General features: G+C 45.2%; 1 protein-coding gene across 2 annotated transcripts in view; it reads right to left on the reverse strand.

Annotated features, from left to right (window-relative positions):
* Positions 1 to 3,469: 3,469 nt before the first annotated feature.
* The window catches only part of LOC119185302 (uncharacterized), a 38,297-nt gene continuing 28,376 nt past the window's right edge, over positions 3,470 to 13,390 (reverse strand). Inside the window, exons 3-5 of one of the 2 annotated variants that reach the window (XM_075883550.1) lie at positions 7,590 to 7,657; positions 4,919 to 5,005; positions 3,470 to 3,634 (exon numbers count right to left, since the gene is read on the reverse strand). In XM_075883550.1, coding sequence (XP_075739665.1) covers positions 3,498 to 3,634; positions 4,919 to 5,005; positions 7,590 to 7,657 — 292 coding nt within the window. In that variant the 3' untranslated portion in view covers positions 3,470 to 3,497. Of the gene's footprint in view, positions 3,635 to 4,918; positions 5,006 to 5,441; positions 5,646 to 7,589; positions 7,658 to 13,390 lie in introns of those variants that run through there. The other variant, XR_012888858.1, reaches the window with a different exon arrangement.

The raw sequence follows: 13,390 nt of genomic DNA on the forward strand, positions 1-13,390 counted from the left end.
AATGCCCCAATACTACCCCCCCTTTCTGCTGCCTTCTGTTCTATTACAATTGCACGCGTAGTCTAGATTGTTCGGAGGTTGTTCCATGTCCCTGAGATGTGTTTCTACAAAACCGTATACCATCGGCCTCTTTTCCCTTAGCTATTCTTCTATCTCTTCCCACTTCAGCCTGTTTCTACCACCCTGCATGTTAATATACCCTATGCCTGAATTGGATCGGCGCTCGTGGCTACGTCTATTTATGCCCCGGACTCTACCTATCTTAGATACTGGTGCCACTTTGGAATCGTATCTGTCCATACCACCTGTCGAAGAGTCTCCCTGGTTGTTTTCCTCGTTACTAGCTATCCTGCACCCCGAAGGGCTCGCTTGCCCCCCAAAAAAAGCTACTGCGCGTCCTGCAAGTCGCCAACCCACCTCATGACCTAGCCGCCCATCGAAGTGAATTCTGTCTCGTTGAAAACCCCCCCACCTATGCACCTCTCTGTTTATTTCCACCACCTCAAAACCTTTCTCTCGACTCATCCGCCATATCTCTTGGTTTGCGTTGACAACCGCTCTTTGCAGGTGGCTATCACGCACCAGTACCTCTGGTATCGTGCATATCACTACCTGTACCTTAATAGAAGTGGCGTGCATGTCATCGACGCGAAAAAGTAGAGCGAAAATGCTGTTGGCCCGCGTGATTTGATTTAGGTGCACATTAAATAACCCCAGGTGGTCGAAATTCTCAGAGCCCTCCCCTACGGCGTCTCTCATATTGAAATGATGGTTTTGGGATGTTCAACACAACATATCAATCAATTGTGTGTCCGCCTAAAGACAGCTACAGCGGACACTCAAAAGACGGCTCCGCTGAAACTGCGATGTGTGTTGCACGCAAGCCAGGCATTTTTTCATATTGATTTTGTCCCTACGGCTTCAGCCACTGGGGAGTACATTCGAGCGATACCTTGGCATATTGCTTTAGTGGATATGACTGTAAGCTTTACAACACAGTGCGTGGCGTAGATTTTGTTACAATGTGTGAAATTGCAATGTATGACAATGTCTAAAATAGTTATTATTAACAGCAGTGCCTTACTTATGATAAAATTAAGCTAAACGTATCACACGATGTGCGCCACAGGTGGGACAATTGCGAAATGATCTCGATAACGCGAAAGTGTCCAACTACAATTAATCACTGATAGCCAAACTAGCTGCAATCAAAAAGTAACTTTCCCTGCATCAATAAATGTGATGAAATGCTGTTTCTCCACTTCTGTTAGATATATAGAATGAAGAAGCACCAAGCGTTGCTATGGAAAATGACGCGAGTGATTCTGAAGTTCAGTTTTTTCGGTTGGTAAGGCTGGATAGGTAGTGCCATCTAGCGGGGCTCAGTAGAACCAAGCAAGCAGAATAATGGTTGTAGAGATTGCAGAAAATTGTTTAGTTAGAGTGTACTACACCTCTAGTACACTGAAGTTCAATGGCCATTGTTGCTACGGTGGCTCCAGCTACTTTCGCTCTGCTGCTACTGGTGTCGGTGGCCCCGTAGTGGAAGCGGCCAACGCTGGGCGTGCTTACAGTGGTACGTACGAAAAACCGCTTGCAGGAGCTGGTGATTTGAAGTGCACTAACACGGTGTGGACCAATAAAACGAGATTTTATTTCAAAATAATCACTTGCTTGGCACAAAACAAGCATAACGATATTTCTGGAGCGCTAATTCAACAATAATAGTCGGCACATTATTTGTCTTTAGTGTCCCTTTGAGCGGCCTAGCGAGAACCCAGGTGGTCGAAATTTTCGAACTCCTCCACTACGGTTTCCATCATAGTCACGTCGTGATTTTGGGATGTTAAACTTCACATATCGAATGAAAGAGGCCTAACGAGAAGGCAAGTTCCATCGTAAGAACCGACATACTACCTCCACGATTCGGCTGCCTGTGCCATTGGACGCTCTATAACATTACCACCCTTCACGTGTGAGAATCCCTGTACCTCTCTCACTGTGTTGCAGGGTGGCGGCGCACACATGCTTAGCGGAAACAAATATTTTTTTCCCACTCGGAAACACGTCGTCTCCTTCCCGACAAGAAATAAAATTATATTCGCGTGTCCGGCACACTAATACGATGTAACGCACACATCTTGAAACTGTTTCGCTACAAATGTGCCAATACCTTTTCCAAATGCATCTTAATAGTGAAATACAAGCATTCATAGCAATATTTATAGTACTATTGTATTACAGCGCCACTTTGTGGGAAGGAAATGCAGCAAAGGCTGTTAATGATCGTTACTGCGTGCCATAAAACTGCTTCAGTACACCGTTATTCTTTTGGAATATAAGATTTGGATTACCGGAAGCTGTAGCAAGTGGGTAGGGTTCATTGAGGCAGGAACTCTGGCGGGTGCACGCTAATGTAACAAAACACGCGCAGTAGAAATAGCAAACAGGATATATGCTATAGGTTGCAGTATCTCCGTGGTATACGCGCTAACACAATCAGGTCTGTAAAAAGTCATCAGAATTGTTGTCTGCTCGGAGACACTATGAAAAATTTGCTTTGTTGTGTGATTTCTGTTCTAAGAGGTCTCAGTACTACTTTGCAGTGAGCACACGTTGGCTGCTTCGATACAGATATGAACGAATTAGTTTGACCTCTTCAGCTTCATTAGAGTGTCTGTGAAGTTCAAACATGTTTTTTGGCATGGATTACACAGTGTGTAGGCGTTCGGCGATCAAAATATTTAAAATTCACACATTGTGGTGTCTCGTAGTTTGGATACGTAAAAAGGGAGCTCGTGTTCACGAGCACCTCTCCAGGAGACGCCAAAAGGTATAGAATGCGGGCGCACACTGTCCCAGTAAACGAAGAAAGACGGCTGTTCTTGTTTCAGCGGAATCAGTTAAGCGTAGCTTAAGTGCGTGTTCGTTGACTTCCTTAAATTTGTTCCCATATCCGGAAACCTGCCACTTTTTTATGGGAATAGGTATGTCCGCGTAAGCCTTAGTTCGTATAGCAGCGTGATGTGCAGCTATCGCATTCATTGCTTCGGCCTTGACCTGGAACTGTCACATACTTTCTTATCGCACGTCTCTCCTCTTTTTCAAATCATTGCGATCTTTTCAATTGTTAAATAAACTATTTCGTGTTGCAGCCATTCAGTCAGTATCTGCTGCGTCTACAGAGCTTCTCCACCTTTTTGCGGTTACTGAGAAAGACTTGCTGTTGGTCTAACCAAATAGTTCTGTGCGGGATTCATAAAGCTATGACCACGTACCATAATATCGGCAAAAAAAAATAATAAGGGGTCGCAAAAGTCGAGTCACCTTGCACTTTTATTTTTACTTTTTCAGCCATTTTGCGCTCACTATATAGTCCTAAAGACAGTGCACATTCATATGGGTTACGTCTGGGCATTTCTCCAGAAAAACATCGACGGTAGAAACTGACGGAAAGAAGGCAACAATCTTAGTTGCGGCAAGTATGGCAGATTTATTTAGTTAAAATTTTCGAAGGCACCACAGGACTCTTTGTCATAAGCCAGCTTTGCATCGTCGCAGTTGTCTTCGTATTGATCTTGGCAATCTTGTGGGATGTCGTTGACGACATTCCAGGTGACCCACAGGACGCATTCTGCGCCAGGAGAGATGTTGTCAGTGCACGTGAACAAACAAAGGAGCGAGAAGAGCCTTAGCTCAGTTACAACAAATCTAACACTTCAAAACCATGAGTTTTGTACAACACTTTGTATGGTCAATTTAAATGCATAACACAGCTAACACTTGCCCCTACTCCGAAACCGTATACTTCCTACTTTCAAAAAAAAAAAAAACACGCTTTGCGCAGAGCTTGCACCACGGCTGTCTTTGCTCGTTTGCGTCGGCTTTCCGAGAAGTGACCTGCTTTTATGTGCCCTAAAAATTGTTTACCTCTTTTCAAATAAAGTTTGAACTTCATTGTAACGTGTTATAGTATATTCAGGTTGGAAATACGTCTTCATTTATTTCAACGATTCCGTAATTCTGCTGTGCTATTACCGCGGAAGACCGCAATATCGGAATGAAACATGTCATGCTAATTCGGAAGTCCTTCCGGGGGAGTCAGGATGTCCAAAGTAAATTCATGGGACAAAAGGTCTACTAACAGATATCAAAGCACTGCTAATCTTGATAGTTGCTGCATTCTTAGATGAAGATGTCCCGGAGAACTCGTGCGTTAGATGTGTTGGATGAGAATGTGAATTTCGAATAATTTTACAACTACGTTCCTATTCATAAAGACTCCCCACTGAATGGGCACCCGGGTTTGGTCAAGTAGCATTTATTATTTGTCTTCTCTTCTTGCTGCACTTATCAATTATGAGGCAAAGAAGTACTTCGCTTCTGACTCTACATAGTGAGATGGCTGTCGGGTGCGACTGCCACGTATTAACTGATATATATACACCTGCAAAGTTTGCATAGTTAAATTAGTCTACATAAAAACATCATTTTGTTCTGCTAAGACACTCTGACTGGCATTCTGGAGATAAAAAAGGTTAATTGAGTACAACCAGAACAAGGGTATAAGGAAGAGAGGTGCAGGCAGGCCCCAATTCGTCATTGTGCATGTATTTCAAGTTTTTAAATCGTCTGTGGATAGACAAGTTATCCATCAGCTCTATCCAGAAACTTCATTCAGGGAATACCGGGAGAGCTATTGAAACAATTTTTATCTTAAAATGTTGCTGAGTGCAAGAACGTGGTTCTCAGTAGTGATAATCGAGTCACTGCATTACACTTGCATTATCTTTACACTCAGGGGTTTTTCTGTTATACGGTGTTATTTTAATGATTCCTAAATGAAGCTTTGTTACTATTAATTGGTGGAAACGTGGACGTAAGCTGTTCGTTCTCTAAAGGCCTCGCTCTTTTTTACCTTCACTGTCATGGTAAGGCATTTCCATGACGACGCAGCTCTTGTAGTCTGTGTAGTCGTAAGTGCCCTCTTGAACAGGTTCATCGGCTGAAAAGTAAGAGAAAAAGTTTCTACTAAATCTGGCAGGAGAAATATTGATGACAGCTTGAATATGCGTTGACGAAAGCAGCAGTTGGCGTGTACATCACGAAACTTTTTTTGCTTGGGCTTAACCGTGCCCGGAGAGTGGAAGGTTCGAGTCGTAAGCACTTCAAGCTGTACATTGATAGCGGCGAGAACAGTGCCGGCCACCTTGTGCTCTGATCTGCTACTAAGAGCATCGGCATTTACACACTAAGCATCGAATATTGGAGCCTTATATACCGCTGGTACTCTCGTAAGCACTCGAATAAACACTACTACTCTCGTCCAGCGCGTACACTTAATAGCATTATTTTTAAAATGTCCAAGCTCCTCAAACATAGTGGGACCATTAGTACCTATAGCATTCCCGACAGTCTTTGCAGATGAAACCTAAACTCACCTGCCATGCCAGCAAGAAGAACGGAAGCTTTTATATGTCTTTCATGAGGAGCCTGAAGTCACTTCTATTATTGAACGTACTTTCTTGAAGAAGTTCCATTTGAGCCGACGTCTCCTCCCACAATACGCTTGGACCGTTGCTCTCTCTTTATTAAAGCTTCCTTCCTCAACAAGCCATGGAGGTCATGCTTCCTGTGACCAGGCGCTGTCAGAGAGTGCTAGAAAATGTATCACTTAGTTGCCTAATATATCATAACCACGTGATTGAACACAACCGCAAGAGCTGCTTATGTAACAAAGGAACGCCGCGGGAGGTACTGGCTGCTGTACCGATAACTAAAAGAGAACTGGTGAGGGACGGGCCATACGTTCGAGGCTCACGTTTGAGGCGTTGAATTGTATAATGCCTTGCTTCCGACATCCGTATCCAGTTTATTAAAGGCCCATGCATTAAAGCGGAAATAATGCCCTGAACGTTCCATGAAGTTATCTGTATTTGGTGTTTATGTCACTCAATAATCACCACCTTGCGCCAAAAGCTCAATAGATGATTCAGGAGACACCATACTGCTACCAACTTTGCCCGGCTTATGAATTTGTTTTAGTGGGTGTATTTTACTGAGACATTGAAAAATTCTCCGCTTTACCGTAAAGACGAAGCAATGAACGCGATAGCAACAAACTGACGTGCAGAATGGAAAGCAGATCGAAACGTGCCCTGCGTTTCTGACGCACAAATAGCGCACGAAACGTACTCACAGGTACGTATGCACGCGAATAAGCGTATCATGAGTTACTTTGCTTTGTGTGAAAAACGCACGCTTTTCGCAAATGGAGACTGCAATGATTGCAGTGACCTTTTTGCGCCCGATAATTACAACAGATTCGTTCCTGGTACATGCAGAGGCCAGCAAAGACGTACGATCCTCCCCTCCTCGCCACCCCGATATAAGAACGCGCGAGGGAGCGTCGGTTTCCTTCTCTTAGCCAAGCAATGTACGCGTAGAAGATTAAAGTGGGCGTCACCACGCAATGTGGCGACGCACACTCATTGCGCCATCGGGCTGGTAATGCTGAAAAACGTAATTATCCCCGAGATGCTCGTGAGCAGCGGCAAGTGGTATATATATATATAAAACAATGGCACCGTATCTACATGTTTCACTGCAAATGTCGTCGAAAGACAATAGTCTTGCGTGGGGAGAGAGTGAACAAAACGTTTATTTACTGTTCTGGGTGACGAAATCGGTGAATCGTATTCTGAAAGCGCTGCGTTAGAGACTCTCTCGATCCGTGCAGCGAAGGCAAACGAGCGCATCGAGGCACGTTAGGCACAAGCGTCATCTGACAGTTATCTTCCAAAACGAAGGAAAGTGTGAGCGCCCGCGGAGAAAGATGCGCGCCTGTCTCGGAGGCGATAAGGAGTAGAACGCGAAGCGACGGGCAGGTGCCACCACCCTGTCGTCTTAGCAAAGCGTTGGAAACGCTTGCCTATTTGAGCATCGCGTTGCATTGTCAGCGCAGCGTGCTAAATGCTACGGTCCTTAGAATTACTTGTGTGTGCCTTCTCCAGTATAAAGGCACACATACAAAACATCGATGTGTTGTTATGGTACCTCATATATGCGCAGTAAGTGTTTTAATTTAACATCACACATGTATGAACGCTGAAACTTGAGCAATATTGGTGGACGCTGCGGATGGGATTGACCGTTAAAGGGACCGTTTGGTGCCTTTAAGCGGATCCAAGATTTAAGCGGATCCAAGACAAACAGACAAATGTACAGACAGGAACATACAGGATGGACATAGAGGCAGAAAGACCGACCATAACTTTGGCGTCGAAGGTCCCCAAGAAAGATATCGTCTTTAATAGCTTCCCGTATTGGTGGTGAAGGACGTGCTCTGGGGTGGCTGAGTGGTTAAAGCCTCGCTTTGACGACGCAGAGGTCTCACGTGCGATTCCGCACGTCGGAGTGAATTTCTGGGTTTTTGTTTTTCTTTCTTGCATTTTCATATATACAGATACGGTTTTATATACGGTAAGTGACTGCGACACCAAAGCCGGCGGCAAAATCTAGCTCAGAGTGTCCTTCTAATTGCTATCACAATAACATTGATCCTTTGAAGTGAGTGAACAAGTACTTACTGTCTTGATTTTTGACGAGAAACTGGTTAGGTTTACGTCCTGGACGAACTTCATACGAGATGTTTTGACTGAAATTCGAATAAAACATTCATAATAAGTATAATGACGTGCCTTATTGTTTTATAGGCTACCTTAGATCATTTAGTGCAGTCCTATATGACAAAATAGTTCTTAAACTTGAAAATACGACCCGCCGTGGTGGTCTAGTGGTTGACGCACTCGGTTGCTGATCCGCAGATTGTGGTATCGAATCCCGGCCGGGGCGGCTGTATTTTCGAGGGAGGCAAAAGTGATCTAGGCCTGTGAGCTGATATTTGGATGCGCGTTAAAGAACTCCAGGTTGCCTAAATTCACAGAGCCCTCCACTACAGCGTCCCTCATAATCATATCGTGGTTTTGGGACGTTAATCTCCAGCGATTATTATTATAACTATAAATACAGTAAAGTTTGTGATATCCACTTTTTGTATATCTCTATGGTTTTCTGGCCTGAAAGAATTCATGGAGATGCCTGGTTAAAAAACAGTCTGCCCTCCAGCCGCAGGGCAGAATCCTCAGCTATCTTCCTATTTTAGTATATATAAAAAATATCTATTCTTTTCTTGGGCTCCTAACAACTGGTTTTTACTGAAGGTCGGTATCAAGACCCACCAACACTTGTTTCCAGAGTCCTCTATTTGTACCGCGATAGCCCGGAATCTAGAGGACACGATGGATTTTGGCACACCTACAATAAATTGGTCAAGAGATTTACATGGCCTCACATGAAGAAAGACGTCAGTCAGTACGTTCGTTCCTGCCATGTGTGTCAAGTACACAAAGATAAACAGCCTACGGATGCTTTTTACTACCTCGCCACTCGAACGTACCTTTAGAAGTAGTTCATCTGAATTTCGCCGAACTAAATGAGAAATGGGAACGAGTAAAGAAAACGAAAGCTTTTTTTTTGGCCATAGATGAATGCACGAGGATGGTTGCCACACCGGCAGGAAATAAGATGCAAATAGCGTCATAACCCTCCTCGAAAGAGACATGTTTAAGACTACGTGGTCAATCGTATGCGATAACAGGCCTGCGTTCAAGAGCGAAAAGTTGGCAAGATGGGTTCGGGATCACAATATATCGATCGATTTCTGTTTCCATACTATTTCGCAGCGAGTGGGCTGGCAGAACGTGCCATACGGGCCCTGAAACAGTACATCAAGATGTACAATAGTTTTCCTGGAGGATGGAAATGTTCTTTAAATGCCACCGTGAAACATCATAATCGATCCTATACAAGTAGCTTGGCGTGCAGTCCACAATACGCTTTTTCAGGAGAAACCCCTATTCTGCAGGCAGACCGTGAGTTGGGACTCCTAGAAAACGTCAAGATCGTCAAGGAGAAGCAAGAAAAATTACAGGAGGAGAGACACTGAAAACGAATGAAAAAGAATTTCGACCAGAGGCACCGAGCAGACATGTCAGATATTCTGGTCACTGACCTCGTACTAGTGAGAAAAGGAATCAAAGTTGAAAGCACCAATTTTACGGTCTCTACTATGTGACCAAGTGAGCCCAAAGAACCTAATTTTGAAAACTGTCTGGTACACTGGTGAACGTGGATCAGTTGGATGTGCTTCAATTGGAAATGTCTTCAAATATTTCCCCAGGAGAGTATAAAATAAAGAAACCGGGAAAGATGAAAGCTGTATGAGCCTTGGGACAGGAGAAGAAGCACGAGAGCCGGGGGTCAGGAAAGAAGAGAAGGGTGAAGTTAATGAAGTTAGGGATAAAGCCAAGGTGGACGCTAGTTCCATACTGAGGCTATAATGCTTTTCCGTTCTTTAAGTAGGAACACTACATTATATATATATATATATATATATATATATATATATATATATATATATATATATATATATATATATATATATATATATATATATATATATATATATATATATATATATATATATATATGTATATATAAATATATATATATTTATATATATATATATATATATACATATATATAAATTTTAAGAATTCATTGGACGTCATCTTCTTTATCTGTCAATAACCATCATCAGTCTTCGCTCCGTTCCTCTTCATCATCGGCGCCATCTTGCTGTTGCTTGAATAAAGCGTCAGCTGAACCGTTGTATTTCAAGTTATGGAAGGTGCTTCCCGATCTCTTCGACCTCTCTCAATCCAAAGCCAACTCCTGCAGCTCCGTTCGGGACGTCGCTTACGCCAGCAGAGCACCATGGCACAAGAGCAAGCTCAACCGAACCACCCACTGGCGCAACCACCAGCCGCCAACCCTAGCCCGGTCAACAACCCCCCTAGGGAGCCTCCAATCTTCTCCGGTCTGCCTGGTGAAGATGTCGAAGACTGGCTCGACAACTGTGACCTTGTAGGTGTCTACAACAACTGGAACGAGGCATCAAAATTAGCTCGCGTCCAGTTTTACGTCTCTCAGGTTGCCAAGACAGGGTTCCTGAATCATGAGAGCAACTTCCGCGATTGGTCTTCCTTAAAAGACCAGCTCCAACGAATTTTCGGCACACCAACCGTCCGTTCAGAGGTTGCTCGCAAGAAACTGCCAGAACGCGTTAAACATTGCGGTAAGTCCTACACTTCCTGTATTGAGGATGTGCTTGCACTTTGCCACCGTATCGACGACACCATGCCAGAAGGTGACCGTGTCCGCCACCTTCTGAAGGGTATCGGACCTATCGCTTTCAACGCCCTCGTCGCGCACAACTCTTCGACGGTTTCCGACGTCGTCTCTGTATGCCAGCGACTTGATACCTTGCAGTCAATCCACCTGCAACCGGACTTCTCTGAGAACCCCCTGGCAAACAGTATGGAGCTCTGATCCATCATTCGAGCCATAGTTCGTGAGGAATTTCAAGCCTACAGTTTACCTCCTTCTAAGAACGTTCCCGCTCAACCCGCCTCTAGCAATCTGCGTGTCATTATTAGGGTAAAAATGTCAGCGTTTGAAAGCACCCACCGTGCTCCACCATGCCCCCAACCCGTTTCGTATGCACAGATCGCTTCAATGCAACCCTCGCCGTCTCAAGTACAACCAGCTGTGCCTGATCATGAACATCTCGCACCTCTAGTTTCCCGTCCATCAAACCCAACCAACCATTCTTCCTGGCGGGCCCCATGGCCTATTTGCTACTGCTGTGGAATTCGAGGACAAATTTCCCGGGTATGTCAACGTCGGCAGCAAGATGAACGTCGTGGTTATGCCACTTTTGAACGAGACGACACATGTGCTCGAGGTTACTACCGTTATGCCGACAGTCGTTCCAACCACCGATCACCGTCTCCTGTGCGCATTTCCAACACGACCAACAATACACGTGCATCCAGACCACGCTCCACTTCACCACTCCGACGCTCTGTTTCACCACTTCGCCCTGTTTCTCAACTGGCTGCCCAGCGATCGGAAAACTAAACAGTGCAGTTTTTGGAGGGAAAACTGCATCGCGGCGAAATGACCCAAGTCCTCCTAAACGACCGTCAAACACGTTATTGGAAACTGTGCAAGGTGTGTGCGTGTTGGCTTTGGTGGACACAAAGCAACTACTTCAGTTATGCGTGCCGACTTGTGTTCTCGATTGCGGAAAGTGAAGACACCCTACCTTGGATCATCTTTGATTGGGGCCAATGGAGCAATAATTACACCATCGGCCCAATGTACAGCACGTGTCTTCATTGATGGTATTCATCATCACATCACCTTCGTCGTCTTATTTTATGTGCTCATGAACTAATTTTAGGTTGGGACTTTCTCTCATCAGCATCTGCATTAATTTTTTGCCTTCAACGTGTAGTCTAAATGACCGAGACCGATCACTGCAGCGAACGCGTCGACGAAAAACCATTGCGTTTCTTCACAGCTTCCGAATCCATACTGCTCCCGGGTCAGGAGCAACTCTTCACCATCACTTCTTCGAGAATTGCGAATGGTGACGTCCTTATCACCCTTTCCAGCATCTGTCTAGATCGTGGCGTTGTAGTCCCCTCCAGCCCGGTGCTGTTCAAAGACAGTGCTGCGATAATCCTTGGCCTGAACCCTACCCCAGAGCCTGGCCTCCTACCCCAAGGTTCTGCAGTGTCATGTTATGTGGATACCCAACCGGTATCTTTGGTCTCTCTTGACGCCTTGACAGCTCAGCCACAACAGGCCCAGTCTGTTACTTCCTCCTCCTTTGCTCCCGGGAAAAATCCTGACCTTTCTGCTTCTCAACGTGAGGCGTTGCAAAATTTGCTAACGAAACACCAGGCGTCTTTCGACGCCAATGCTTCGGCACTAGGACAGACCACAGTTGCGCATCATCGCATCGACACTGACGGTCAGACTGTTGTACGCCGTCGTCCCTACCGAATCTCCTCAGCCGAGCGCAAAATCATCGAGAAGAATGTGACCGATATGCTAAAAAGAAACATCATACGACCCTCTACCAGTTCTTAGTCATCACCCGTTGTGCTGGTACAAAGGAAGGATGAATCAGTACGATTTTGTGTTGAGATTACCGCGCGCTCAACAAGATTACCCGAAAGGATGTATATCGGATACCCCGTATAGATGATGCACTTGACTCATTGCAAGGCGCCCAATACATCTCCACCCTTGACCTTCAGTGCGGGTATTGGCAAATACCAATGGACGAAGCAGACAAAGAAAAGACCGCCTTTTCTACGCTGGACGGTCTTTGCGAGTTTAACGTAATGCCATTCGGCCTATGTAATGCTCCCGCGACATTTGAAAGGATGATTGACATTGTTCTACCTGGCCTCAAGTGGAAAACTTGTCTATGTTACCTCGATAATATCGTCGTGTTTTCTTCCACTTTTGCTGATCACCTGCAACGCCTGGATGAAGTGCTCACATGTCTCTCTAATGCTAGACTTCAACTAAACACAAAGAAGTGCCATTTTGGCAACACAGCTATAAAAGTTCTAAGACATCTCGTTAGTAAAGATGGCATCCAGCCCGATCCTGACAAAATTTCCGCAGTCTTTAACTTTCCGCGACCCTTTCGCTCCAAAGAACTACTCAGTTTCCTTGGACTCGCATCGTACTTTCGCCGCTTCATTCGCAACTTTGCCACTATTGCCGCTCCTCTCCACAAGCTCCTTGCCAGTACCGGTTTCTTCGATTTGAATGATCAATGCGAAGCCTCATTTCAAGAACTCACGCAGGCACTGACATCCCCACCAGTGCTTGGTTATTTCGATGACAGGGCACCTACGATATTACACACTGACGCTAGTGGACAAGGAATCGGCGCCGTACTCCTCCAGCGCGACCTTGGCTTTCGCAATAAAGTTGTCGCGTATGCAAGCCGCACTCTGACCTCTGCAGAGAAGAGGTACTCGATAACCGAACAAGAGTGCTTGGCTGTTGTCTGGTTCATCCAAAACTTTCGTCCATACCTACATGGTCGACATTTTACTGTTGTGACAGACCACCATGCTCTTTGCTGGTTGTCCACAATCATAAACTTGGCCGCTGGATTCTTCGATTAAGACCAATGACTTTGACGTCATCTACAAGACTGGAAGACAACATCAAGATGCCTACGCTTTGTCACGATGCCCTTTGCCGCAGTTTTCGGTGCACGTCACATCCCCTTGTCAAATTGGCTATACGGAGGACGCCTCGTCGATATCAGCTATTTCTTTCCTACCTTCATCCACCCGTCCGTCAGTACTTACTACTCACGAGCGAGCCGATTCTTACTGCACTGACATCATCGGTCGGCTTACCGGCGCTTCGTTTTCCCCTAATGCCAGGC

This window comes from Rhipicephalus microplus, unplaced genomic scaffold (assembly GCF_043290135.1).
Source record: "Rhipicephalus microplus isolate Deutch F79 unplaced genomic scaffold, USDA_Rmic scaffold_18, whole genome shotgun sequence".
NCBI lineage: Eukaryota > Metazoa > Arthropoda > Arachnida > Ixodida > Ixodidae > Rhipicephalus > Rhipicephalus microplus.